We start from the raw sequence: 26,332 nt of genomic DNA on the forward strand, positions 1-26,332 counted from the left end.
TCATCAACTACAAGAAGGCCAATTGGACTGGCTTCAGAGAGTATACCAATCGCCGCTTCAATGAACTGCCACCCCCCTCTGATGTGCTTGTGGCCGAGAGGAAATTCCGAGACATCATCAACGCAGCAGCCGCTCGCTTTATACCAGCCGGTCGAATACCGCAAGTGCGACCCAATTTCCCGGCGCAAGCAGTGGTACTCGCAGACGAGCGTGATGGGATTCGTGCTATGGACCCCGCTAACCCCAGAATCAGCGAGCTGAATCTGGAAATAAACAGGGTAGTCAACGAACATAAGCGGAATTTGTGGCTGGAACACTTGGAGCAATGTAACTTAGGCACCGGTGCAGGCAAATTGTGGGCCACTGTTAAGTCTCTCTCGAACCCCGGTACACGGGACGACAGGACCTCAGTCACTTTTGGCGAGTTAACCGTGACTGATCCGAAGAGATGCGCCAGGTTGTTCAACCGTCAATTTATCGTGCATCCCGAGAGAGACAGGGCAAGGAGGAGAGCCATTCGCCGTATTCGTGGTCTCCGAGCCGATGAACAGCCATCACAATTTACCGTGGGCGAAGTTACGAATGTCATCCGTGGCGCCAAATCTTCCAAGGCGTTGGGCCCCGACGGAATCTCTACATTGATGCTGAAGAATCTGGATTTACCTGGAGTTGAGTACCTTACCACTGTCCTTAACCTGTCATTGAACACTCTTATAGTTCCCGATGTCTGGAAAATGGGCAGAGTGATCCCGCTACTGAAGCCTGGTAAAGACCCGAGTTTGGGGGAGTCGTACAGACCGATCTCCCTTCTCTCACCAGTGGCTAAGACGCTTGAGGCATTACCCCTCCCGAGCCTCGTAGGAGAATTTCCATTCGCCGAGCATCAACATTAATTTCGGAGACTGCACAGCACAACAACAGCTTTGCATGCCATCACCACACACATTTGCCGTGGCTTCAATCAACCCAGGCCATGTGATAGGACGGTCCTCGTGGCATTGGACCTATCGAAGGCATTCGACACGGTCAGCCATGCCAAATTATTTGAGGACATCGCCAACACGTCCCTCCAGCCAGGCCTTAAACGTTGGGTCGCGAATTATCTGTGTGGCCGCCAGTCATTTGTGGAATTTAGGGATAAGAAGTCAAAACACCGTAGAGTGAAACAGGGAGTTCCCCAAGGCGGGGTGATATCTCCGGCTCTGTTTAACCTCTACCTATCCTCCATCCCACCTCCTCCAGACGGCATAGAGATCGTATCATATGCGGACGACTGTACGATCTTGGCATCAGGCCCCCCACCCATTGATGACATCTGCGATAGGTTGAACGTCTACCTCAACGAGCTTGCCTCATATTTCGCTGCAAGAAATCTGAAGATATCCGCCACCAAATCTTCAGCCACACTGTTCACTACAAATACGCGTGAGGTGAATTCTGAGCTGACTGTGATGGTCGATGGAGAATTGATTCCGACCATCAAGTGTCCCAAAATACTTGGCGTCACATTTGACAGCTCCTACACTTTCTCCCCACATGCCACAGCAATCTGCAATAAAGTCAAAAGTAGAAACAAGGTCCTCAAGTCACTCGCTGGCAGCACTTGGGGTGCAGACAAAGAAACCTTGTTGACCACGTACAAAGCAATTGGCCGGTCTGTGGTAAGTTATGCAGCGCCAGTGTGGTCACGTCAGCTTTGTGACACGCAGTGGAATAATATTCAGATCTGTCAGAATGCCGCCCTCCGAACTGCGACGGGCTGCCTCCTTAGTTCTCATGTGGACCACCTCCACCAGGAGACAAAGATCCTACCAGTGCGAAGACATAACTACATGCTGTCTAAGCAATATCTTTTGGGCTGTTATCGCAGAAATCATCCAAATCATCATCTTGTGGATAGATACCCACCGCCCAGAAGCCTTAAGGTAGATCTACATGATCTAGAGCGTGAGGTCCAGCGCTACAAGAGAGAACCTCTAGATCAAGCGGCATATCAAGCGGGTCTGAACAACATTCATGCAGACACGGTAGCAGACGCGTTAACTGGCAACCGAGTGAATGTAGTCCTTGGAGAACGACCGCCACCCATTGCACCCGAAGAAATCGACCTCCCCCGGCAAACCAGAGTGATTCTGGCTCAATTACGTTCCGGCAGATGCAGCCGCCTCAATTCCCACAGAGCTAGGATTGATGCCGACGTGCAAGATGTATGTCCCGACTGTAACCAGGGACCGCACGATACACGTCACCTGTTTAACTGCCCGGCCAGACCCACTCGACTCAGACCCAGATCCCTGTGGACGCACCCCATCTTAGTCGCGGAGTTCCTGGGTCTTGACACTCAACAGAATCAAGCAGACGAAAGATAGTACACAATAAACTGCTACAACAACAACAACAACAACATAATATTAAACTTTATGTCCAAGAATCTAGGTGGTGCTTTATCTCCTAAAATCGCCTCCAATAGGTTATTTGACCGATTAAAACAATGGAGGATCAAGTGATAGATATTTTTGAGAAGAGTGCGCTATTCAAATTTGTGCTCAAGTGGCAGATTGGGTGTGGCGCTCAATCCTCATATAGACGCCCTCCACCAAACGGCTGCATACACTAATCATGACAATATGGGGTTAAATTAAAGGTATCAGGTTGTGGACTACGAATCTGATATCTTTATTCTGCTCATATATCTAGCGGACCACCTCACCCCAAAACAGTCAATCATAATGACCTGACAGGACACCGTGCGAATTAATTAATGAGTGGGGACACAAATAAATGTAGGCCGCCATACCCCCAAAATTATGACGTTCAGCGTGATAGGAGGAGTTGCAAACTTTAACGTTAGGATTGCAACCATTTTTAGCTCATCGATAGACAAGACCAAACGACGTGGCTTTGGGCAACACTTTTTAGTTGCCTAGGAGTGCCGCCCACCCCAAAAACCGGGCTGGGCTCTGCTACTCTATTATTATAAAAATAAAATTGTTGCTCTTTGTTACAGGACGTCCCACCACCATAACAACCCCCAAATAGGAAGTCTTTGCTCATCAAGACAATTTGGGTCTTAAAGAGAGTCGAACTAAACATTTAAAATTTTTAGGGCCAATACCCCAAAACCGGAGATATTTGCTGACTTTTGCAAAAAGGAGTTTAAATGAGATTAGAAAACAAATTTGATATCCAATTTTGAGGCCAATGGCAATATGGGGTTCAAATAAATGATATATGAGAATAGAGCACGTTGCTGATATATTTTCCGGGCTTAGTGTTTGGGACCACCCCAATCCCCAAAACACCCCTAAATAAGCCAAATTTACCGACCATTAGGTGCCTAGTACGAACTTGGCATAAAAATGTGACCCTAAGTGTTAGGGGGTTCCCCACCCCCAAAAACACCACCCAACAGGACACTTTCACCGCTTTGGGCAATATGGGTATCAAATGAGAGGTATTTAAAAGTAGAGCATGTACTTGGCATAAAAATGTTACCCTAAGTGTCGGGGGGATCCCCCACAACCAAAAACACCACCCAACAGGACATTTTTACCGCTTTGGGTAATATGAGTATCAAATGAACGGTTTTTAAAAGTAGAGTACAAATTTGACATACAAATCCTTGGTGGCTGAGAGGTCTATGACATAAGAGGTCGAATCTAATGTTAATATAAAGATTCAAGTATCTGGGTCACGTGCTACCGTTCTGCCGTTTAGCAAGACATATCGATTGCGACAATAAAGGACTCAAATAAATTGTCTTTTTGGTCTTAGCGTCGGGGAGACCGACTCACTCCTCCTCCTTTCAAACCAGTCATGTTTGCTTAATATGGCAATAAATAATAGGTATTTGTTAGTAGAAAGCGAATTTGATATCCAATTTTGAGTCCACTTGCTTGGGGTCGTGTCACCCTTTAACCTCCCCCTAAATAAATGGAAAGTAGAGCTCAAGTAAAAGAAAATTGAGAGTAGAGCACGATGTTGTTAATTTTTCAGGGCTAAGTGCGTGGGTGGCCGCCCCACCCTATATAATCCTCAAACTGGACACATTTTTGGATTACGACACTTTCGGGGCAAACCAAAATCAAGAAAATGAAGTTGATCTAACATTCAAACTTTTTGGGTGGACCCTCCCCTTACACTATTTTCAAAAACGACAGATCTCGAAGACGGGTGGGGCTATTTAAGCGAAAGTTAGTTTGTTTATAATAACTCAAAAACAAATTTGATATCCTTATTTTAGGTGGGATATCTAGGGGGACCGCCCTACATCCAAAGCCCGCCAAGTGGAAATATAAATCAATAAGGACAACATGGGACTCAAATGTTGAGACTACCACGAATCTGATATCTCGGGGTCCAACTTACCCTCAAAAATACCCCCATACCGGACATATTTACCGACCATAGCAATATAATGTTCAAATGAAAGGTATTTAAAGTAGAGCACCTATATGATATCCACATTGGGGCGAAATATGTGAAATGCCATACCAGCACCCTCAAACATAACTTATTTCCTGATAGTGCCAGTATAAGGCTCAGATAAAATAAGAGAGATAAAGAAGACGCAGCGGAGAGGACCTTGTCCAGCTAGTATATGTATATAAAAATATATTTGTTTTTTTTTTTGTATGTATGTTCCGTATAGACTCAAAAAGGCTGAACCGATTTTTTTGAAATGTTCACATATGGTGCATAATGATCTCGTGGTGAAAATAGGGTACTAAATTTTTTGATATCTGTAGGGGATGCAGAGATGCAGACCCTCGTCCTTACCCTAATTTTCAGAAACATCAGATCTCGGAGATGGGTGATGCGATTTAAGCGAAATTTTGTGTGCCTTTTTATAGTAACCTAAAATCTAAAATATAGTATCAAAATTTCGGATGGGGTACCTAACAGGGCCGCCCCACCCTCAAATCTTACCAAATATATATATATTGACCATTGATCTGAAGGGGATGCAGACCCTCCCTCTTACCCTCATTTTCAGGAACATCAGATCTCGGAGATGGGTAATGCGACTTAAGCGAACTTTTGTGTGCCCTTTTATAGTAACCTAAAATCTAAAATGTAGTATCCAAATTTCGGATGGATACTACAAAACTTACCAAATATATATACAGACCAATCAAGACAATATGGGACTAAAATGAAAGGTATTTAAGATTAGAAAAACGTATCTGATATCCAATTGTCGGACTAAGTGTGTGGGGGCCCCCCCAACCCCCAAACCCCAAAACACCCCTAAATCGGGCTTATTTACCGACCATGGCAATAAGGGACTTAAATTAAAGGTATTTGCGTGTAAAATACGAATCTGATCAACAAATGTGGGACCAAATTTCTGGGGGTCCACCTCCTCCCCAAAACACCCCCAAACAGGACGTATTTACAGGACGTATTTACCAAATAGGACGTATTTGCTGACCATTGCAATATGGGGCTTAAATAAGAGGTATAGTAGAGAGTAGATCACGAATATGATATATATTTTCATGGCCAATTCACTGAGGGGGCGCCCCATCCCCGAAACACACCCCAAACCGATCATGTTTGGCGACTATGGAAATATGGGGCTCAATTGAAAGTTATTTGAGAGCAGATCACCAATCTAATATCAACATTCGGGACCAACTGTTTTGGGGACGTCTCACCCCCATAAGAACCCCCAAATACGACGTTTTTGCTCATCATGACAATTTCAGTCTTAAAGAGAGTGGAGCTCGATATTGATAGTTTTTAGGGCCGGTCATATTTGCTGACTTTTGCAATAAGGGGTTTAAATGAACGATATTTGAGATTAGAAAACGAATTCGATATCCAATTTTTGAGGCCAATAGCAATATGGGGTTCAAATAAGTGATATATGAGAGAAGAGCACGATACTGATATATTTTCAGGGCTAAGTGTTTGGGGGACCACCTCACTCCCCTAAATCGGGCATATTTACGGACAATGTCAATGTGGGGCTCGAACGAAAAGTATTGGGGAGAAGAACCCACTTTAGGGACCAATTTTCTGGGGTTCTACCCCTTCCTCAAAACAACCCACAAACAGCAAATTATTTACTGACCATCGCAATATCGGGCTGAAATAAAGATATTTGGGAGGTCAATGCGAATCTGAAACCAAATGTGGGGCCATGTATTTGGCGCACCCTTTCCCAAAACACACACCTTGAATATTCCACTAAGGAAATGGGGCAAACTTCTCACATATCAATTAGTGCAGTGCGATTCAAGTTAAAGCTCAATTATAAGGCGCATCCTTTTTATGGCCGAGTCTAAACGGTTCGACACTTCTTTGGAGAGAAGTTTTACATGGCATAGTACCTCACAAATGTTGCCAGCATTAGGAGGAAAAACCACCGCTGTACATTTTTTTCTTTCTCTGGTGGTCTCGTTTGGATTCGAACCCAGGCATTCAGCGTCATAGGCGGACATGCTAACCTCTGCGCTACGGTGGTACGTACCGGATTGACTCGATGGATTCCTTCATCGCCAAGGGCTGCCGCTTCAGTGTACAAAACTGCTACAACAACAACACACACTATTTTTGCAGCATGGTATTATCTAGAAGCTCTTTAATTGTCGAAAATAAATATTCAAAGAATAATTTTGTTCCATATATAGTAAAAGAAGGAAAAATCCCCAGGGATAACTAAACCCTTTTTTTTTAAATCAATGTACTATGACTCGTGCTTAAAATTTCAATCAAAATCATTTGATATAATCATTTACTTAATTTACTTTAATTGGCTATGACAGAACATTAGTTCCACACGAACGTAAAATAGCTACTCGATCTTCTGCGCTCATTTTATAATCTCTGACACTAGGTTTCGAGGTGTCTCCCACCACTTGATCTTTCGCGTGTACCACCGTGTATGCCTTCAAAAGACTTTTTTGTTGGAGCTTCTACATCCATTCTGACAACATGACCTAGCCAATGCAGCCGTTGTATTTTGATACGTGTAACTATGCTATCGTCGTCATACAGCTCGTGGTTCATACGACGGCTATATTCTCCATTAACGCAAACTGGTCCATATGTTTTTCGAAGAATCTTTCTCTCAAACACTCCAAGCACTACCTCGTCTGCTTTCACAAGTACCCATGCCTCAGATCCATATAACATCACGGGTATTATCGGTCTTGTATAGTGTAATCTTTGAGAGGTGGCCTTGTTTCTAAACTGCTTACTTAATCCAAGGTAGCATCTGTTTGCCAGTATTATTCTTCGCTTTATTTCAAAACAGTTGTCATTCGTTTCGGTTACGGCGGTGCCGGAGTAGTTAAAGTTGCTGACTATCTCCATATTGTGGTCCCAACTTTCTCCATTTTCTTTATCTGAAAGTTTGTACCAGGCGTTTAGGGCTGAAAGTGCAAAGTGCTGGTAGGTGTTGATTTGTCCTTCTCGGGTCTTTTTGGATTTAGCAGGTCTAAAGCCGCATTGATGGGGCCCATTATCTCATAGACTTTTTAATCTTTCACACAGTACGCTCAAGAGTACCTTGTATGCGATGGGGAGGAGACTTATACCTCTGTAGTTGGCGCATTCCGTCTTGTCTCCTTTCTTGTGTACGGGACATAGTATGTTGAGGCTCTGCGTTTTTTCATCACAGAATCATTATTCACTGCGAGTATTTGAAGAAAATAGATTACGTCGTCTAAATGGACATACAAACAAAAAAAATATTGTTTTTTTACATAATAAACATATGAAACATTACATATTGCAAAATACTGCATCCTCTGCCCTACTTCTTTAAACTTTTCACCAACTATTTCGTTCATTGAGTGCATAGTATAGCCACACAATTAGCTATTTTGACTGAGCAGAACCATTCATAACCGGCTATCTTTTTAATTTTCATCTCTATGTGTTTTAATACAATAAGTGATACCCACCCGCCTACTGCATACGACCTGTACTGTAGTTACAAAATTTGTTGTCTTATTGTGTAGGCTCCCAATAGATATACAGAGAAACAACAACGAAATTGCAAATGCAGTGTCTTTAGAAATTGGCTGACCAACATGCCGAGTAGAGCCACGCACATCACATCCCCATAACACCCTAATCTACTATTAATAGTGATACTCTTTCTCTCGCACATCTACCAGTTGTTTCTCTTACTCTCACCACTAATATTTCCACCTATGGCTTTGCATTCACACCCATAACGAATGCTTTCGAAAAACAACCAACAACAATCCCCCTCTTTACCCTTATTTTCAGAAACTCCAGATCTCGGAGATGTGTGGTGCGATTTAAGCGAAATTTTGTGTGCTTTCTTATAGTAACCTAAAAACAAAAATTTTGTATCCAAATTGTGGATGGAGTACCTAGGAGGACGCCCCACCCCAAAACCTACCAAATATATATATAGACCAATCACGACAATATAGGATTCAAATGAAAGGTATTTAAGAGTAGAATACGAATCTGATACCCAAATGTGCGAACAAGTGTTGGGGTGCCGCTCCTCCCTAAAAACCCCCCCAAACAGGACTTATTTACTGACTATCGCTATATGGGGCTCAAATAGAAGTCGAGTGTAGAATACAAATATGATATCCAAATGAGGAACCAAGTGTTTTGGGGGCCAACCTACCCCATAACACCACCCAAATAGGAAGTATTTGCTGACTATTGCAATATGGGGCTCAAATAAGAGGTGGGACCCCAACCCCCAAAACACCTCTAAATCGGATAATTTACCGACCATGGCAATATGGGACTCAACTGAAAGGTATTTAAGATTAGAATACGAATCTGATACCCAAATGTGCGAACAAGTGTTGGGGTGCCGCCCCTCCCTAAAAACAGCCCCAAACAGGACTTATTTACTGACTATCGCTATACGGGGCTCAAATAGAAGGTATTCGAGTGTAGAATACGAATATGATATCCAAATGTGGAACCAAGTGTTTTGGGGGCCAACCCACCCCATAACACCACCCAAATTTTCAACTATTCTTAGCACATTTGTTTAAAGTCATAACAAAACACCTCATGCAAAATTTCAGCCAAATCGGATAATAATTGCGTCCTCTAGTGGCTCAAGAAATCAAGACCCCAGATCGGTTTATATAGCAGCTATATCAGATTATGGACCGATTTGAAGTATTCTTAATACAATTGTTGGAAGTCATAACAAAACACGTCATGCAAAATTTCAGCCAAATCGGATAGGATTTGCGCATTCTAGACGCTCAAGAAGTCAAGACCCCGGATAGGTTAATAGGACAGCTATATCAGGTTATGGACCGATTTCAACCATACTCAGGCTCATACTCTAGCGGCTCAAGAAGTCAAGGTTCCGTATCGGTTTATAAAGGGTGATTTTTTTGAGGTTAGGATTTTCATGCATTAGTATTTGACAGATCACGTGGGATTTCAGACATGGTGTCAAAGAGAAAGATGCTCAGTATGCTTTGACATTTCATCATGAATAGACTTACTAACGAGCAACGCTTGCAAATCATTGAATTTTATTACCAAAATCAGTGTTCGGTTCGAAATGTGTTCATTCACCGTAACGTTGCGTCCAACAGCATCTTTGAAAAAATACGGTCCAATGATTCCACCAGCGTACAAACCACACCAAACAGTGCATTTTTCGGGATGCATGGGTAGTTCTTGAACGGCTTCTGGTTGCTCTTCACTCCAAATGCGGCAATTTTGCTTATTTACGTAGCCATTCAACCAGAAATGAGCCTCATCGCTGAACAAAATTTGTCAAAATTTGAACACATTTCGAACCGAACACTGATTTTGGTAATAAAATTCAATGATTTGCAAGCGTTGCTCGTTAGTAAGTCTATTCATGATGAAATGTCAAAGCATACTGAGCATCTCTCTCTTTGACACCATGTCTGAAATCCCACGTGATCTGTCAAATATTAATGCATGAAAATCCTAACCTCAAAAAAATCACCCTTTATGTCAGCTATATCAAAACGTGGATTAATATAGCCCATTTACAATCCCAACCAACCTACATTAATAAGAAGTATTTGTTCAAAATTTCAAGCGGCTAGCTTTACTCCTTCGAAAGTTAGCCTGCTTTCGACAGACAGACGGACGGACGGATGGACATGGCTATATATACTTTATGGGGTCTTAGACGAACATTTCGTTGAGTTACAAACAAAATGACGAAATTTGTACACCCCCATCCTATGGTGGAGGATTTGCAGCAATAAGTTCTTCACTAAGTGGAAATTTGACATTCACTCAAATGCGTGGACGAAACGTTTTTAAACTTGGGTCAACATAATAAAAAAGATGAATTTTGTTTGGAATTCGTTCATTGTTTTTTAAATATTTACCAATTTCCAGCAAATGTAGCTGTCTTATTCTTTTTTTTTGTGATAATAGTAACAAACAAAAAATTTACCAAAAAGTGCTGGTGGTTATTGTGTTTAAATGTTTTATTCAAACTGAAAATTATGTATTCATATGAAAATACAGAAATACTAAATGACAATGTCTACTCGATAGGTTAACAAAATTAAAAGTAGTAATATAAAAAGGTGTTTTTACATTCATTTAACAACACTCTCCCTGAATGTAAACTCCTTTCATTAAATTCAAAGTAATAACATAAATAGTAGATATTGTGTGGATTTACAAAAGACCGAACTTATTTCTAAGATATTGCAATTTTTGCGATGATACAGCTTTGGTAAATACATCAGCTAACATTTCGTTTGTAGGAATGTATTCCAAAGTTACTTCTTCTTCATCAATTTTCTGCCTTATAAACTTGGCTTTTATATCCACGTGTTTTGTTCTATTAGAGTAGTTATTGTTCAAAGCAACATGAATCGCTCCCTTGTTGTCGCAGAAGATTTTCATAGCTTCTTCAATTTTTGGATTAAGCTCCATCTCGAGTTTTTTTAGATACACAGATTCCTGTATCGCAGCAGTTAAAGACATGAACTCTGCTTCTGTTGACGACAAAGCTTCAGTCTTCTGTTTCTTAGTTGCCCATGACACAGCTGCTGATTGATGCAAGAACACATATCCGGTGCATCGCAGTAGCCTTTTATGTTAGATTCTTTCAAATCAGCTCTATAAACAAGTTGTGAATCTAAAGTCCCCTTGAGGTATCGCATTACCCGCTTTGCGGCTTCCCAATGAGCTTTTCCAGGATTTTTGCTAAATCGGCTTAACATATTTACAGCATAGGTAATATCTGGACGCGATACTTGTGATGCAAACAAAAGACATCCAACTGCTTGCATATATGGAACTTGCGACATTTCTTTAATTTCTTTTTGATTCTTGGGACACATTGAAGTTAAAAGTTTTTGATTCACATCTATTGGCGTTGTTGTGGGATTGCAATCAAACATTCCAAAACGTTTTAAAACATCTTCAATATATTTTGATTGGTCGATCTTTATACTATTTTTTTCTCGTGTTATCCGCATACCAAGTATATTTGACACCTCTCCCATGTCCTTCATTTTGAATGCCTTCGATAACTTTTTCTTTAAATTCATAATTATCTTTATTTTGTCGGAAAAAAAAGAACATCATCGACGTATATTGCTACATATAATTTAAATTCGTCTGTTACTTTAAAGTATATGCATTGGTCGATTTCGCTACGAATAAGCCCCATCTTTAAAAACTCAGCATTTATAGTCTCGTTCCAGACTCTTCCAGACAGTTTCAATCCATATATTGATTTTAAAAGTTTACACACCTTCTTTGAACCATCCTTGAAACCTTCCGGTTGCTGCATATATATGGTTTCTTTGAGACTCCCGTTAAGATACGCACTAACTGCATCCATTTGATGTATCATCATATTATATTTAGCGGCCAAAGAAACTAAATATTTTATGGAACTGCATCTTACAACTGGTGCGAATGTTTCATTAAAATATATACCTTCTCGCTGAGTGAACCCTTTCGCAACAAGCCGTGCTTTAAACTTCATAGGCGTGCCATCATCATTGTACTTTGTTTTGAAAACCCATTTAGATTGAATCGACTTTTCACCTGGTGGAAGTTCAGTCAAGATCCATGTTTTATTTGCATCCAACGAACTAATTTCTTCTTCCATCGCTGTTTTCCAATCACTTGCGTTTTCCGATGATATTGCTTCTTGAAAATTGCCAGGATCACTTGAAACATAATCTGTGGCGCAAAAAGTCGACGACTGTTGTCTTTTTGCAGCAATGCGCTCAGATTTCCTGACAGGTCCCTCGTGATTCATTTGTCTGTTGTTTGTTCTCGATGACCATGGGCTATCGCATTGTCTTTCATTTTCTTCAGCATTTGAAAAACACTCTGAGTCTGCATATTCATCTTCTGTGTCAGAGCCTTCAATCGGATTTTCGTTTGGTGTTAACGTTTCGTTCATGTCAGCCAATACAGAATCCTTATCATTAAAGCTCGATGTGGATGTTGATTCATTCTTCAATACATTATCATTGTCTCTCTCCCTTGAATCAATGTCCGCATGTTGTACAATTTCGGGATAGTACAAATTTTGTTGATTGCCTGAATCCATATTGACTTTCCCGTGCTCTAAAAACACAACATCACGACTTTCTATGATTTCGTTTTTCTGGGTGTTCAATAGTCTATACGCCTTGCGGTTTGCACTGTAGCCCACCATTATACAATCTATTGATTTTGAGTCCAACTTATATCTCTTTGAACCAACACTGGACATCCAAATACTCTCAAAAACTTCAAATTGGGACGACGGTTTGACCAAATTCCTTCTGGACACTTTTCCAATCCTCTACACGGAACTCTATTTATCAAAAATGCTCCAGTAACAGCAGCCTCAGCCCAGAATCGGTTATCCAGACAACTATCGATTAACATACAACGTACTCTCTCGATTATAGTACGATTCATTCTTTCAGCTACCCCATTTTGTTCAGGCGAATATGGACAGGTAGTTTGGTGAATTATTCCATGGTCTTTCAAAAATTTAGAAAACTCTAAACTCACATATTCGCCTCCATTATCAGATCAAAGGATTTTGATTTTCTTTCCAGTTTTTTTCCGCTAGATTTTTGAATTCCACAAACTTAGAGTACACTTCTGATTTTCTGGCAATTGGATACACAAAAACTTTTCTAGAGAAATCATCCACGAATGTAACCATAAAACGCTTGCCGGAGAAAGATTCAGCTTGTAACGGTCCAACGACATCAGAATGAATAATCTCCAAGAGTTCTTTAGCTCGTGTGCCTTCTTCTCTATTCGGTTTACGAGTCTGTTTGCCTTTTACACACACCGTGCACGGATCCAAATTTTTCATAGAAAAATTAACTCCAAAACTTGCCTTTTTTACTGCTTCTAAATTTGTGTTGCAAATATGTCCCATTCTGCGATGCCAAATATTAAAATCATTAGTAACCGAAAATGCGTTTGAATTCGAACTGCCAATATTACATTCCAAGCGGTATAAATCATTGGTTACCTTCGCAGAAGCCACAACATTCTTTCTGTCACCAACAATTTTACACGAATCACCTTCAAATATGACTTTTTTACCATTTCTGGTGATTTGTCTGACAGAAAGCAAATTTGCACATAAATTTGGAACATATTCCACATCTTTTATTGTCACAAGGCCCGATTTCTTTCCCTGGTTAACTTCCAAGTCTATATCTCCAACGCAGTTCTTCTTTATTTGGCACAATGACCTTCCTTCCTTCAAAATTCCTCTTGTTATACATATATTCATCAGAATTGATCATGTGGTTACTTGCACCACTATCTATATACCACGACGAAGCATTCGTGTTCGCATTGGTAAAGGCATTTGCACAGAGGACAGATTCAGATCTAGCAAATAAAAGTTCAGACTTCTTACCAGATTTTCCTTTGACAGCTTGGTTGGAGTCATTTCGGTTTGGACAATTTTTAGCGATGTGGCCAATCTTGTTACAATTATAGCAGACGAATTGCTTTTTGGTCTTCTTGCTTGATTTGGCTTGAAGAACAGCATCTTTTTCACAGGTCTGGTCGAACTTTGCGTCTTGCAACAAAAGATTCTTGACAATATCAACGGTCAATTTTTCTTTAGAATTCTCTACGGCCATTACCAAAGGTTTAAAATCGTCGCTCAATCCAGCTAACATCAATGATGCTGTTAGTTCATCGTCTATATTGAGGCCTGCGTTGTTTACCTTGATCGCCATGATAACCAGCTCATTTACGTAGTCTTGAACAGATGTATAATCCTTTAACTTAATATTGACCAGCTGCTTCAATAGCTCGACTTTCCGAGTTAGTCCTGTATCTTCATACGCTTTAAGCAATGCATGCAGCTTTGGCAGTCGTTGCTGTAGCGATGTGTCCATAATTATTGGGGTCAATCATTAGCGTAATTTCTGCTAAAGCTCTTTCGTCAACTTCCGTGTTGGGCATTGCCTCCTTGACAGCCTTCCAGCATCCTTTTATCACCAATAATGATTTTGCTTGTCTCTTCCAGACATCAAAATTCTCCCTGCCCTTTAATCGCTCTAAAGGAGTTGATAATTGGTTGCTGGCCATATTTTTCTCCAAAATTTTTTTGTTCACAAAAAAAAACCGATTGAAAAAAATTATTCTTCCGTGTCTATAGGCCCATAACCTATTGTGTTTAAATGTTTTATTCAAACTGAAAATTATGTATTCATATGAAAATACAGAAATACTAAATGACAATGTCTACTCGATAGGTTAACAAAATTAAAAGTAGTAATATAAAAGGTGTTTTACATTCATTTAACAACAGTGGTAGTACATGGAAGGTTTTCTATATGTCTTTCTTTTGCAAAAACGCTTTTGTGTGGATTTCTTCAGCAAGGGAAACAATGTTTTTTTTGTTTTGAAAACTTTCCACAGCGAACGATCTTAATTCCTACCTATAAGCCTAGTACTGACATCATTCACGGTGAAAATGCCTATTAAATAATTGCGAAATCCGACGGACTCTAATCTTCGCCAGAACACAAACAAAAGTCGAACATCAACACACAATAAGGCAACAGCATTGCAGCAATTAATTGCAATTAATTGAAGCGAAAGTTCTACTGACGCAGCGACATGTCGCTACAATTTGGCTTATACAACTCAGTACCGCTTCTACGGAATGTGTTCGCATTTAATTTTTTTATAATTCGCTTTGACAGTGTTCGGACGAAAATTTAGAGTCAGTAGTAGGCTTTAGGCAGAAAATGCGTTTCCTTTGTAATATATCCCGATTTCGTTTGGCACCACACCAAACTCATCGGTAGGAGTTTGTATTTTTTATATGATTAAAAAAAGGAATTTTCGTTGCATTTTCGATTCGTGTCACTATTTGTGAGCAAATATAGTTCTTCCACTTTTATTTTTTGTGATAACACCACGCAAACCACACAATTTATCAAAATAATGCTGGTGGTAAAACAAATGATTGGAGAGTTGTCTATGAGTCTTTCTATTGCAAAAAAACGCTTTTTTGAGCATTTATACAATAAGGGAAACAATGTTTTGTACGAAATTTCCACAGCGAACAAACATAATAACCCCCTTATGGTGTTGTACAGCATAAATTCTTTGGTTTTGAGTGGTGATACATGTGGGTGCGGTGAGTTGAGTAGTCCGATTTGTTCATCATTTAAATTTTATTTAATCGGTCTTGGGACTTTTATAGTATGTGACGCACAATGTGACGCGTTTCCAAATGCTGTAATTCCGTGCTGTAGATATGACTCATCCAGGCAGTTTCTTTTGTCACGGACAATGGTGCACGGTTATTCAAATGGAAGAGTACATATGACTTTTCGAATCTTTTTTAGATTCTGAATATGGGGTTTTCAGTTAAAATGTTGATCAATAAGACTCCTAACTTGTTATAGGTATCAACAACTTTAATTTAAGTTTAGCATCTGTCATTTATGAATGTTGAAGTTTGTTTATTTATATGAAATCAGTCATAGTCGTGAAATTTGTTGTTAGCATTACTCTTTTGTATATGTGGATGTGTTGTGTGCATTATTTTCGTTTTAGAGGGGTTGATTATTAAGCCATTATCATGACACCATTTAAAGACATTATATAAACTGCAGTTTCCAATTTCTCGTTAGATACATTAAATAACACATGTAAAAGCTGGCTAAGTTCGGCCGGTCCGAATCTTATATATATCCACCATGGATCGCTTTTGTCAAGTCCAGTGAATGACTTTTTCTATAAATATATATGAGCTACATCAAGTTATTGACCGATATGGACCATACTTGTCATGGCTGTTAGAAGTCATACAAAAATACCATCTCCAAAATTTCAGGCAAATCGAATAAAAATTGCTCCCTCCAGCAGCTCAGAGTGTCAAAATGGAAGATCGGTTTATACGGCAGCTATATCAGATTATAAACAGACCATACTTAACACAGTTGTTGGAAGTCATACCAAAAATATGTATGCAAAATTTCAACCAAATTGGATAAAAATTGCGCACTCCAGAAGTTCAAAAAGTCTAATCTGGAGATCGGTTTATATCGGCGGCTATATAAGATTATGGACTGATTTGAACCACACATTGCACAGTTGTTGGAAGTCATTCCCCAATGTAATCTGCAAAATTTCAGCTAAATCGGATAAGAATTGCGCCCTCTAGAAGCTCAAGAAGTCAAGACCCAAGATCGGTTTATATGGCAGCTATATCAGGTTATGGACCGATAAATAAATAAACTGTATTTTATGGAGATAAAAAACTACACTCTTATTTTTCTCGATTTAATTTATTTTGTCTAGCCACGCTACTTTGTGTCTGTAATGGTAGAAGCGAGACATATATTTGACTCATTCTCACTTTTTTTCGAAGTGAGATCGGTTTATATGGCGGCTACATCAGGATATGGACTGATTTGGACCACACTTTGCACAGTTGTTGGAAGTCATTCCTCAAAGTTATGTGCAAAATTTCAGAAAAATCGGATAAGAATTGCGCCCTCTAGAAGCTCAAAAATCAGGAACCAAGCTCCTTGCGGAATTTTTTGGGTTTCTTCCAGTTTGTGACGATGCAGGCTGGTATCGAGAAGGAAGATATTCCTTCTCGACCAATGGCGCATGCTTGGATACCAAGGATTCCCTCAGATCCTGAAGTGATACTTGGAAAACTAAGGGAATGGAATCCCAACCTTTCAACCACCGGAAGATTGGTAGATTGGATGAGGCTGATGGTGACCGGAGACATGCTGTATTCGTACTAAACTCCGGCTGTCGCAGACCTCAACAAGTCCGAAGGGGTTATATCCTACGGATTCAACAAGTTGAAACTGAAGGTCTATAGAACCTTCGACCACATCGCTAAAGTCTGGCGGTGCCCAGTGTCCTGAGGAAGAGTGGTTCCACAGCTTTCTCACCTGCCCCTGGATGCGTACGGAAACTCAACATGACAAGTTCTAACGAATCTTGTGAGTATGAACTCCTGGTGGAATAAAAAGACGAGGCTAACACAACAATGGTGCAAGTTCTGAATCCTGACTATGGTCCGATTTCTACAGACAAATCTCCACCATTGTAAGACCGTTTCGGCGGCACAAAAGGTTCTCCGTATGGCTGGGGGAACCATGGGTGTGTGGAGGAATGGTACGTGTACTAAGAATTCCGGGATTTAAACTTCTCAAGGGTACTGGTAATGGGAGACACAGAGTCTGTATTCTTGCAAAGGGTAGTCTAAATGTTTTTCTTCTTCCGTCGCTAAACACTGAAGATTTAGTAGTAGCCAGCCTTGAAAGAAACAAGTCTCACTACTGGCTGGCTTCCCTATATATGGCACACGATTCAGTGATGCCGCTTTCAAACCTTAAGTCGCTGGTTGAAGCGGCTTCTGTAGGAAATAATAGCCTCATTATAGGAAGTGATGCTAATGGACATCACCAGAAACAGGCAGGGGTACTAGATATTACCTTTGTATAGGAAGATATAAGTGGAATAATATGCGACTGGGAAGTGTTGGATGACCACAGTATCTCTGATCATCGCTATATTAGTTTAACCTTGGAGAAAATACCGCAAAAGTGGTCCCTCGGCTAAACAGAAAAAAGGCGGATTGGGATAAATTTCGCCACAAATTATGCACCACTATCACTTCTAGACTAGAAGTGGAAACTACGGAGGATATAGATATCATGGTCAAGCGGATCACGAAGGCCCTGAATGACTCGATTGTGTCAGCATGCCTTAGTGCCAAGCCAAGAGGCAAACAGCGACCGCTATGGTGGAACCCAGAGGTGGTTGGTCTAAGGAAAGACTGCAGAAAACTCTTCAATAGAGCAAGCACCACACGATTGGGACATCTATAAGGCTGAACTAAGAAAATTTAAAGGCGTGCTTAGAAAGGTCCAGAACAAATCCTCGGTAGATTTGTGGAGGATACATATGAGGCCTCTAGGCTAAGGAAGATTCTGTCCTCGAGACCTATTACGGTGAGCTATATATATATATATCAGAATGTCATATATACCTGTTGGATGGAGGGACACGAAGGTCATTTTCATTCCGAAAGCAGGAAAACCCTACCACACGAAGGCGAAAGATTTTCGTCCTATTAGTCTGTCATCCCTTATGCTGAATACTCTTGAGAGGTTGATAAAAACATATCTTAGGGCAAAGATCCCTGGAGATCGCCTGTCGCGGCAGCAGCATGCATATAGTAAAGGCAAATACACTGAAACAGTCCTTCACGATCTAGCCGGCTACATAGAGGGTTCTCTCGCTGTCAAGGAATATACAATGGTAGCATTTCTTGACATTGAAGGTGCTTTCAATAATGTAAAACCGACGTCAATCATGAAGGAGTTGGAGTTTCTAGGCATCAACTCTACCCTACGAAAGTTTATTAATAACTTACTTAATGAAAGATGCATTACGGCAGGCTTGGGATCTGCGGATCTAAAAAGATGGGTCAGCAGAGTAACTCCTCAAGGAGGTGCACTGTCTCCTTTACTTTGTAATATAGCCATTAATAATATATTATTGTCTCTGGAAGAAAAAGGCGTAAAAGTGGTCGCGTATGACGATATCGTGGCAATTGCGGTTTGGGAAAAGTTTCCCAGCACTCTAAGAGATATTTTTCAGGAAGCTCTACTTGCAACAGCAAAGTGGGCTACCGAAAGTTGTTTGGGTATAAATCCGTGCAAGACAGAAGTAGTTCTTTTCAGCAGGAGATACAAGTTGCCTATAGTGGAACCTGTCTCCTTGGGTGGAGAGAATGTTCCATTTACAGAAAGCGCAAAATACCTGGGTCTTTTGCTGGACAGGAAATTGAACTTCAAATCCAACATTTTGAAAAGGGCAAGAAAGGCCACTCTTGCGCCATACACCTGCAGGAGAGCCATTGGCAAAAGTTTGGGGTTTAGACCGCGTGTCATGCATTTGGTATAAATTGCAGTTGTCAGACCTATTATGCTATATGGTGTTGTGGTCTGGTGGACGGCGCTTCAAAAATCCACCTGCTGCTCAATACTTAACCGGATCCAAATGATGGCTTGTTTGTGCATCACAGCCGCACTGAGGACGACACCATCTGATGCACTGAATTTAATGCTACATCCTATGCCTCTGGACATTGTGGCTACCCAAATTGCAGCGATCACTGCCGTGAGGTTAAGGGAGCTTTCTCATTGGTCATGTGGCGGCTTCGGACACTGTGTTATCCTTAATACAATAACCGATGTTCTAGGCAGTGTGGATTACACCCTACCTGAGCCGCTTTTTGATAAAAATGACTGTACCTGGTTGCACCGATTGGAACTATGATATCCCTGGTAACAGAAGTTACATAGACTTCTATACGGATGGTTGCAAACTAAACGACCAGGTGGGCTTTGGGGTGCACTGTAAAGATCTAGAACTGGTCATATCGAAGAGGTTACCCGATCACTGCAGTGTGTATCAAGCAGAGATCCTTGCAATTAAGGAAGTGGTGGAATGGCTAAGATATAATGTCATCACGACGATTGGCATTAATATCGTCTAAGACAGCCAGGCTGCCATTAAATCCTTGGAGAACGTATTTCTGAACACAAAAACCGCCCTCGACTGTCGCATATCTCTCAAGATGGCTGAACAGTTCAAAATTCACCTGTTCTGGGTGCCGGGCCACAGAGATATCCCATTGAATTGTAAAGCGGACGACCGTGCGAGTCTGGGAACTACCTTACACACTCCAGGGACACTGGAATCTGTGAGTATGCCTCTAGCGACATGTAAGCTAAGTTTTCAGGACCAGGTCCGAAGGGCAACGAATGATAGATGGTCACAAAGAGTGGGCTGTGAGCATTCCAAAACTATGTGGCCTCATCTAGTCTTGAAGAGGTCTACTGCTTTGCTTTCATTGGCTAGAACAGACGTCTCAGTCATTGTGTTCGTCATAACAGATCACTGTCTAATCGGAAAACATGCTGACAGTCTGACAAACTGTCACTTGAATCTAACCTGTAAATAGTGCCGATATTCATATTCAATTAATGAATACTAATCAAAACAAAGGTGAAACAATGGTTGAGTACTACTATAGCATGTTAGCTATCGTTCGTTGTGGCGCTTTTGACGATAAAGAGATAATTAAATATATTATTGACGGGTTGTATGATGAGGTTTGCACAAGTGCGACAGAATGTGCCGGTAAAGAAAGACTTTGAACGTAAAACCAAAGAGGACACAAGTGACAATAAATCGAAAAATTACCGTAGTGGTCCGGTGTGTTATAATTGCCGCGAGGAAGGACACACATTATCAAATTGTCCTAAGCCACCGAAAAGCGCAAAAAAATCTGTGAATGTAATTGTAAACACGAAAATAATAACCAAGGACGTGAAAATGAATGATTTGAATTTCATTGCAATAATCTATTCGGGAAGTGCGCGGGAGGTGAATATCGTTGTGCGCGTAAGAACTCAAGTATTAATAAACAAATGACGGGCAATGCTATGACTGTGAAATTTTTGTTGGCGATGATAAAGAAGTGACCTGTGAAGTTCTAATTGGATTGGGCATTATGGTGAATGGTCGAGTGGTGATTGAAAATGGGCAGTGCCAGGTGTTTTCTTTAAAAGATAATAATATTCAGTGTGGTGAAGATTTATTGAGTTTATTGAATAATTATTCGATTTGTTTCAGTTAGAACTTAAATGGACTTAGAAAATGTAATACAATAAAGATGGAGATATCGGTAACATCTCCCAAACCAGTCGTGAGAAAACCATATGCCATACCGATTCCAAAATAACAAGTGGTCGACCGAATAGTGAACGAGCTTTTGGATTTGGACATTATCCGTCCGTCATCAACCGATTGTACAAATGGTGAGGACGGACTATGTGCGGATTTCCGGGATAAATGGCCAATGCCAACTGTGGATGGTGCGCTGTCGACACTTTCAGATAAAATGTATTTACAACTCTTGATTTTTAATGTCCGGGTAATACCATATAAAAGTAGATAAACATTCCAAAAATTACCCTGCGTTCATTACTCACAGTGTCATTTTGAATTAAATGGAACGCCTTTCGGGTTTAAGAATACATCATGTACGTTCCAGAAGATGATGATGATGAAGCCAATTGAGCCGATGAGGGTAAAGTTGTTAGCTATGTCGACGAAGCTATACTTTTAAGGAAGACCTGCGGAATTTTAAAGAATTTTTTTAAATTATCCGACGAGAGGGGCTAAATATTCGGATTTCGAAATGTTTCTTCATGAATGACAGCGTAACGTTCTTGTTTTATTAACAAGCTGATTAAAAACTATTGCGATTGATGAATTTTCAACACCGATGAATGTGACCGAGGTTAGAAGATTTTTGGGCTTAATTGGATATTTTCGTATTTTCTTCTGGAATAATGCTCACACTGTTGCCCCACAAACCAGATTGACTAAAAAGGATTTTTCATTCGCTTGCTCACACGAATGTGAAAATGCTTTTAGAACTTGGGTTGAAGATGGCGGGTCAAGAAGGCCAATTGCCTATATTAGTCTAATGTGCAGCGATTCGGTTAGGAAATACTATGTATATGAATTGGAGGATCTTGTGCTAGTAGAAGCTTGTGATCAATTCAGAATGTATTTACTTGGAAAACTTTTTACTATTACACTGATTGCTCTGCTATTTCAAATATGAAAACCATGACACCGATGGTTTCACTGTGCCGCGTTGGTTGTTAAAGCTGTTCGAATAAAGCTGGAAGAAGAAGCAGACCCAGAAGATGTAACAACGAAGCTGATGCTAATAGACATCACGACAGATCATTCGATTCCCACGAAGTAAAAATTGGATCCTAAGCTTATGCAGTTAATGGCCATAATGAGAGGTGAAGTAATGGGTTGGCCGAACGTCCGAACCAAAATATTTGTCCTTCCTGAGGACTTCAACGAATTCCAAGGATTGGGACAACGAACTCAGACATGTCCAATGTAAGATCAATACGTCGGTCAATGTTATGACAAGTATTCACCTATTGATCTTATTTTCGATTTTCAACTACTAGATATCAGTGATAACAAACTTTTGTCTGTGGATGCCGATGACAAGGAGATGACGACTCCAAACGAACGCTGAGAGGACGCCATGATTAACATGTCAGCAACGAGATAGGTGTGGAAAGCCAGATTTGTCGAGAAACCACCTTTCCAGTACAACGAAGGCACTGGGGAATCTAGGAGTCTTGATGCAAAATACAGGGGCCTATACATCGCCAAAAAAGTTTTCGATTCGACAGATTCGTAATTGAAGACATCGAGGGAGCACTGCAAAATCAACATAAATTCAGCACTGTGGCCAACAGTGAAAAGATGAAGCCATGGTGTGCCTTGTTTCCAGAGGTTGACGAAGTGTATCAAGAAGGTGGTCACCATTCCGAAGAATACTTGTAACTCTAAGACGAGCTATCGTCAGGTTGGCAGAGTTGATATCCGTTTTTTTTTTTGATACTGGCTACCCTTATGAATTACACATGACGGCATATCTGGACAGCTGTCAAATCCAGTGAAGATGAATGCAGTATCTTCTCTCTTTCAACCCAGCTCTGCCATACTATTTTTATACCCTCCACCATAAGATGGGGGGTATACTAATTTCGTCATTCTGATTGTAACTACTCGAAATATTCGTCTGAGACCCCATAAAGTATATATATTCTTGATCGTCGTGAAATTTTATGTCGATCTAGTCATGACCGTCCGTCTGTCCGTCCGTCTGTCTGTCGAAAGCACGCTAACTTCCGAAGGAGTAAAGCTAGCCGCTTGAAATTTTGCACAAATACTTCTTATTAGTGTAGGTCGGTTGGTATTGTAAATGGGCCATATCGGTCCATGTTTTGATATAGCTGCCATATAAACCGATCTTGGGTCTTGACTTCTTGAGCCTCTAGAGTGCGCAATTCTTATCCGATTGGAAAGAAATTTTGCACGACGTGTTTTGTTACGATATCCAACAACTGTGCCAAGTATGGTTCAAATCGGTCCATTACCTTATATATCTGTCATATAAACCGATCTTGGGTCTTGACTTCTTGAGCCTCTAGAGGGCGCAATTCTTATCCAATTTGAATGAATTTTGGCACGTAGTATTTTGTTATGATATCCAACAACTGTGCCAAATATGGTTCAAATCGGTTCATAACCTGATATAGCTGTCATATAAACAGATCTGGGGACTTGACTTCTTGAGCTTCTAGAGGGCGCAATTTCTATCCGATTTGGCTGAAATTTCGCAAGACGTTTTTTATTGTTACTTTCAACAACTATGTCAAATAAAGTACAAGTCGGTTCATAACCTGATATAGCTGCCATATAAACCGATCTGGGATCTTGACTTCTAGAGCCTCTAGAGGCTTTAGGCTCTTGCCTGAAATTTAGTACGATGGATTCTCTCATGACCATTAACATACGTGTTTATTTATGGTCTGAATCGGTCTATAGGCCGATACAGCTCCCATATAAATCGATCTCTCTATTTTACTTCTTGAGCCCCCAAAGGGCGCAAATCTTAATCGATTTGGATGACATTTTACATAGGTCTCCAACATATAATTTAATTGTGGTCCAAACCGGACCATATCTTGATATCGCTCTAATAGCAGAGAAAATCTTTTCTTATATCCTTTTTTTTTGCCTAAGAAGAGATGCCGGGAAAAGAACTCGACAAATGCGATCCATGGTGGAGGGTATATAAGATTCGGCCCGGCCGAACTTAGCACGCTTTTACTTGTTAATTTTTATTTACTTTAAAAACACAATAAAATTATTTGAGTTAATAAATATTTGAATTAAAACCTTTGTCCTACTCGCCCGTCTTTTGACAAGTTTTTCAACCAAATATTCAATGTTGCTAAAATTGTTCACCATGGTTAAAAGGGATATAATTTCCCAATAAATATTTAAGTCATATCATAATAAGGTAATTGTCAGATTAGGTAGCTGCCACTTACGAAAAGGTATGTTGAGTCTACATATCTACATTTTAGATACGTTTATCGCACTGTTATATGTGTTATAATGATATAGTATTTGTTAACTTGTTGTTAATTAAAACCCTTATTTATTTCCAATTCACTTTTATTATTTTTTGTAGGTGTCTCGACGTTATAAGCATTTTGATTGGCTACACGAGAGACTGGTGGAAAAATTTTGTTTGATTCCAATTCCACCTTTGCCAGATAAACAAATATCGGGAAGATATGAGGAACAGTTTGTAGAGCATCGCCGCGTTCAATTGCAAGAATTTGTAGATTGGGTATGTCGACACCCGGTACTTTCTAAATGTGAAGTTTGGCATCACTTTTTAACTTGTACTGACGAAAAAGTGTGGAAATTGGGTAAAAGGAAAGCAGAACGCGATACATATGTGGGAATCACCTATTGCTGGGCTATTTCGCCACCAGAGAAGCAGTTACTACAATCTAATGTAGACCTCCAAATGGAAAGCTGCTCCCAATTTATTCATTCCATGGACATATCTGTACGAAATTTATTGACAATTTCCAACGAGATGGCCAAAAAATATCAAACTCAATCAAAAAAGGAATTTCAACGCATCGGCGAAGGATTAACAGATTTATCAAGATCCATTGCATTCGACGAAAAACGATCTTCATGTGGAGACAAGTCACTTGCGGATTGCGTTTCAAAGATTGGAGATATATTTTGCGTAATAGGACATCAATTTGGTGAGCAACCAAAGTTGGATTGGGTGCCGTTTTCCGACAGATTGCATATATATAGGTAAAGTATCATCTAAATTTTGTATCTATTTAAAAGGGTAACCATAATATTATGTATTTAGGGGCGTATTAAACTCTTTTCCTGACATTTTATCGATTCACAAGGGAGCAATGCAGAAGCGAAAAGAATGTGAACGCCTTGCCGCCGAACAAAAGATGAGTAACTCACAAATTGTTGATGTTAACCGTCGTACAGACATTGTGTCGTACGCAGTTATGGCGGAAATGTCGCATTTTAAAATTGAGCGCGAAACTCACCTTAAGCAAACACTAAAATCTCTAATAGAGGAGCAAATAAAATTTTACTCCGGTATAGTTTCAAAGCTGCAGGACGCCTACGCACAATTTGATTGAAGCCACAAATTATTCCTTTTATTGTTTACATACGAAAAGATCGTTCTTATTATTCCAATATCTAAATAGGAAATCTATTTTTTTAAATGTAATTTATACATATTTATTTAAGGCGCTAATAAAAGTGAGTAAACGAATAAAACTACATCATATGTTTAATATATATTTTGTCCGTCAAATGGACTTGACACATTCAAAGGTATTCCGTCATTTAGGCCACTGAGGCAATTTTCTTTTTAGAGATCTTTAGTTGTTTTGAAGCAAATTGCTTAAAACAGGAAAGTTAACTATATAGTCGGCGTTGACAAATTTTTTCACAGTTTGTGACTCTGTAATTGCATTCTTTCTTCTGTCAGTTATCAGCTGTTACTTTTAGCTTGCTTTAGAAAAAAAGTGTAAAAAAAGTATATTTGATTAAAGTTCATTCTTAGTTTTATTAAAAATGCATTTATTTTCTTTTAAAAAATCCGCAATTACTTTTTGGGCAACCCAATATTTGGTATTCGTTAAAATTAGCTGTTTTTGGTTAACAATAGAAAATCGCCATCTGAACGACGGAAAATAATTTGGCATTTACTGTAACGACGAGTAATAAACTACATATTTGCTGTTATTGGTAATATTTGGTAATTTCTTTATAGATTGAGCTAGGGCTCTTTTGAGATACAGGTACACCTTGACAGTATATGAGGTCCTATCAAAAAATAACCGTTATATTAAATTTTTTCAAA

The 26,332-nt window shown here is 40.0% G+C and overlaps 1 protein-coding gene across 1 annotated transcript in view; it reads left to right on the forward strand.

Moving 5' to 3' along the window:
- LOC106095286 (sorting nexin-33) overlaps window positions 1-25,746 on the forward strand; it is a 51,607-nt gene extending 25,861 nt beyond the window's left edge. Inside the window, exons 2-3 of the mRNA XM_059365920.1 lie at window positions 24,599-25,248; window positions 25,310-25,746. Of these exons, the coding sequence (XP_059221903.1) occupies window positions 24,599-25,248; window positions 25,310-25,601 (942 nt within the window). The 3' untranslated portion in view covers window positions 25,602-25,746. The remainder of the gene's footprint in view (window positions 1-24,598; window positions 25,249-25,309) is intronic.
- Window positions 25,747-26,332: the final 586 nt, after the last annotated feature.

Source organism: Stomoxys calcitrans, chromosome 1 (assembly GCF_963082655.1).
Source record: "Stomoxys calcitrans chromosome 1, idStoCalc2.1, whole genome shotgun sequence".
NCBI lineage: Eukaryota > Metazoa > Arthropoda > Insecta > Diptera > Muscidae > Stomoxys > Stomoxys calcitrans.